The sequence below is a fragment of the Chiloscyllium plagiosum genome, chromosome 37 (assembly GCF_004010195.1).
Source record: "Chiloscyllium plagiosum isolate BGI_BamShark_2017 chromosome 37, ASM401019v2, whole genome shotgun sequence".
Taxonomy (NCBI): Eukaryota; Metazoa; Chordata; class Chondrichthyes; order Orectolobiformes; family Hemiscylliidae; genus Chiloscyllium; species Chiloscyllium plagiosum.
Window position 1 is genome coordinate 23624710 of NC_057746.1, and position 3972 is coordinate 23628681.

The 3972-nt window shown below is 44.9% G+C and overlaps 1 protein-coding gene across 1 annotated transcript in view; it reads right to left on the reverse strand.

Moving 5' to 3' along the window:
* The window catches only part of LOC122541520, an 8461-nt gene extending 5330 nt beyond the window's left edge, over positions 1-3131 (reverse strand). The window contains exon 1 of the mRNA XM_043678346.1: positions 2579-3131. Coding sequence (XP_043534281.1) covers positions 2579-3131 — 553 coding nt within the window. The remainder of the gene's footprint in view (positions 1-2578) is intronic.
* Positions 3132-3972: the final 841 nt, after the last annotated feature.

Here is a 3972-nt window from a genome sequence, read left to right on the forward strand (position 1 = left end):
CTGCCTTATTTCCCAAGAGTAGGTCAAGTTTTGCACCTTCTCTAGTAGGTACATCCACATACTGAATCAGAAAATTGTCTTATACACACATAACAAATTCATCTCCATCGAAACCCTTAACAATATGGCAGTCCCAGTCTACGTTTGGAAAGTTAAAATCCCCGACCATAACCACCCTATTATTCTTACAGATAGCTGAGATCTCCTTACAAGTTTGTTTCTCAATTTCCCTCTGACTATTAGGGGGTCTATAATACAACTAGGAGAAAGTGAGGACTGCAGATGCTGGAGATCAGAGCTGAAAAATGTGTTGCTGGAAAAGCACAGGAGGTCAGGCAGCATCCAAGGAGCAGGAGAATCAACGTTTCGGACATAAGCCCTTCTTCAGGAATGGGAACGGTGTGCCAAGCAGACTAAGATAAAAGGAGGGACTTGGGGGAGGGGCGTTGGGAATGCGATAGTTGGAAGGATGTTAAGGTGAGGGTGATAGGCTGGAGAGGGGGTGGGGGCAGAGAGGTCGGGAAGATGATTGCAGGTCAAGAAGGCGGTGCTGGGATGGAGGACGGGAAAAATTTCTGGCTGCAAGAGCTGCTCCTTTTTTTTGAGGTATTTTAGGTGCTGGAGGTGATTTCCTCAAATTCCAGGAGCAGCAATTACTGTTTTATATGCTGTTGCATTGTTTTGGAACTTTGGGGAAAAGAGTCAAAAAAACAGCAGTTTTAAAAGAGAGAAGAACAGACAAAGGAAGCACATGGTGAGGTCAGTACATGTACAGGATAAATAGACACAGTCTTTTCCCTGGGGTGGGGGAGTCCAGAACATAAGTTTAGCATGAGAGGGGAAAAATATAAAAGGGTCCTAAGTGGCAACTTTTTCATGCAGAGGATGGTGCATGTATGGAATGAGCTGTCAGAAGTAGTGATGGAGGCTGGTACAATTACAGCATTTAAAAGGCATCTGGATGGATATATGAATAGGAAGGATTGAGTGGGATATGGGCCAGGTGCTGGAAAATGGGACTAGATTAGGTTAGGATAACTGGTCAGCATGGATGAGTTGTACCGAAGGGTCTGTTTCTATGCTGTACACCTCTATGACTCTTTGACTCTATGACAGGGTAGATGCAGGGAGGATGCTCCTGATAGTGGGTGTGTTCAGAACCAGAGCTCACAGTCTGAGGATTCAGGGGAGACCATTTCGGACAGAAATGAGGAGACATTTCTTCACTCAGAGTGGTGAACATATGGAATATTTTACCATAAGAAGTAGTTGATGGCAAAACATTAAATGCATTCAAAAGGTGTCTAGATTGATTAAATTCCCTACAGTGCGGAAACAGGCCCTTCGGCCCAACAAGTCCACACTGACCCTCCAAAGCGCAACCCACCCAGACCCATTCCCCTACATTTACCCCTGCACTTAACACTACGGGCAATTTAGCATGGCCAATTCACCTAACCTGCACATTTTTGGACTGTGGGAGGAAACCAGAGCACCCGGAGGAAACCCACACAGACACGGGGAGAATGTGCAAACTCCACACAAACAGTCACCCAAGGCAGGAATTGAACCTGGAACCCTAGTGCTGTGAGGCAGCAGTGATAATCACTGAACCACCTTGCCACCCCATTCTTTACTCAGAGAGTGGTGAACCTGTGGAATACATTACCACAAGAAGTAGTTGATGGCAAAACATTGAATGTATTCAAAAGATGTCCAGATAGAGCATTTGGAGCAAATGGAACCAAAGGGGAGAAAACAGGATTAGGTTATTGAGTTGGATGATCAGCCATGATTGTGATGAATGGCGGAGCAGGCTGGAAGGGCTGAATGGCCTCCTCCTGCTCCTCCCGTCAATGTCTCTCGGTATTCTGTACCTCAGGTGGCACTGAGCGGCGAATCATAAACATTTCACTGTGCTCAGTGAGTACATGTGACAATAACGCTAAATCAATTCAATTGCTTTCAATGAATAAAGGAATAAACATTCTGTGTAAAGCACTTGTGATTTCCCTGAGCTATTTATATAACCCACTGTCACATGACGTTAAAAGGTTTGTTGGAAAATGAAATATAATGTCGAGAACTTTGGTCATTAACGCAACAAAGGCAGATAAAGGCATAAAACTTGTTAATATTGGTCTCCAGATGGACTTGGATGTGCTTGTACCAGGAACTCAAAGTTAGCATATCCTTTCAGCCAACAATTAGGAAGCCTAATGTTCTGCTGCCTTTGAACGCACGGCGATTCGAGTGTACCGAATACGATCAGAAATGACTTTGTTAGACCATTCCTGAAATGTGCAGGTTTGGTCTCAATATGCCTGCGTTGGGATGCGGTGAAGGTTTCATTAGATCGTCTCTTGGGATGAGAGGGTTGTTCCTTTATAAAATGCTGGGAGCTGGGAGATGTCAGAGCTCAGAACGGGGGACAGGGTAAGACAGAGTGGGAGGGGATGCAGGGCACTGTCAGCGTTATCGAGTTGGAATGATCACAGAGTTCACAAACGTCAAAGTGTGCGATTCACGTTGCAGTTATTACAGTTAAAAGCAAAGTTACCTCATTGTTACTCCTTACCAGCTTTTAATTCCATGTACTTTAAAAAGTTGTCATAGAAAGAGTCGCGCACGTCCGTAAGGTTCCGTCTTCCATAAAGATTTGTGTGGTACACTCCATACAGATTGTGATACTTCGGAAACCAGCAATTCCGGAAACATCGACACATAAGGTATCTCCAGACCATGGGGGAACGGTTAAAGCACTCGGCCACAATTGAGCAGAGAGGGGAACAGCAGCAGCATAGGGAAGAGATCAACGGGCGGAGGAGCTTGGACAGCCCGCAGCAGAAAGCCTGAAAGGCTCGCAAGGTGCCCCAGCAACAGCGCCACAGCAAGTAGGAAAGGTGCAGCTCGTCTTCAAATGGACGGTACTCGACCTCCATGCTGCCCAAATTTAACCTGTCGATGATCTTCCGAAGTTTCTCATCGGGACAGAGCGAGTACACAATGAGACGACAGCGATTCTGAAACAGCGGCATGTTTTGGGCCTCAGTATCACTGAGCATTGCACTCTCCTGCAGACTGTAGGAAAGGTGCAGCTCGTCTTCAAATGGACGGTACTCGACCTCCATGCTGCCCAAATCTAACCTGTCGATGACCTTCCGAGGTTTCTCACGGGACAGAGCGAGTAGACAATGAGACGACAACGATTCTGAAACAGCGGCATGTTTTTGGCCTCAGTGTCACTGAGCATTGCACTCTCCTGCAGACTGGGGGTTCTGGACTCAGTCTGGTGAAAATGAGCTCTTTGGGATAGGCTCCGAGCTCCTCCTACTGACCACACCGTCTTTCTGGGAATAGAGTTCGGAGTGGGGCTTTGTAGCAAGTAACTGCGGGAAATAGTATTTCATTTTGAACTTCGAAATAAATTCAGAAATGAGCATTAGCAGCTTTCAAGAAAACTGGAATGAGAGAGATTCGGATCGAAATCACCTCCCACACATTATTCACATGACAACAGAAAGTTTAAGTTTTTGAATGGAGAACAAAGTGCTTGAACGACCTGAAAATATCTTGATTTGGAAATGCCAGTGTTGGACTGGGGTGTACAAAGTTAAAAATCGGACAACATCAGGTTATAGCCCAACAGGTCTAATTGAAAGCACTAGCTTTCGGAGCGCTGCTCCTTCATCAGGTGGGTGTGGAGTACACAACTGTAAGACACAGAATTTATAGCAAAAGTTTACAGTGTGATGTAACTGAAATTATACATTGAAAAATACCTTGATTGTTTGCAAAGTCTCTCATCTGTTAGAATGACCATGTTAGTTTCACTTCTTTCATATGTAAATCGCAAAACTCTTTTTAAAAGTTCCATTCTCAGGTGAACTTTAACAATTGGTGTCAGTCCAGATAATATATTGAAGGTTTTAGCCCCCTGTGTGCTGTTGTCTGTGTCATAATGTTTAGACT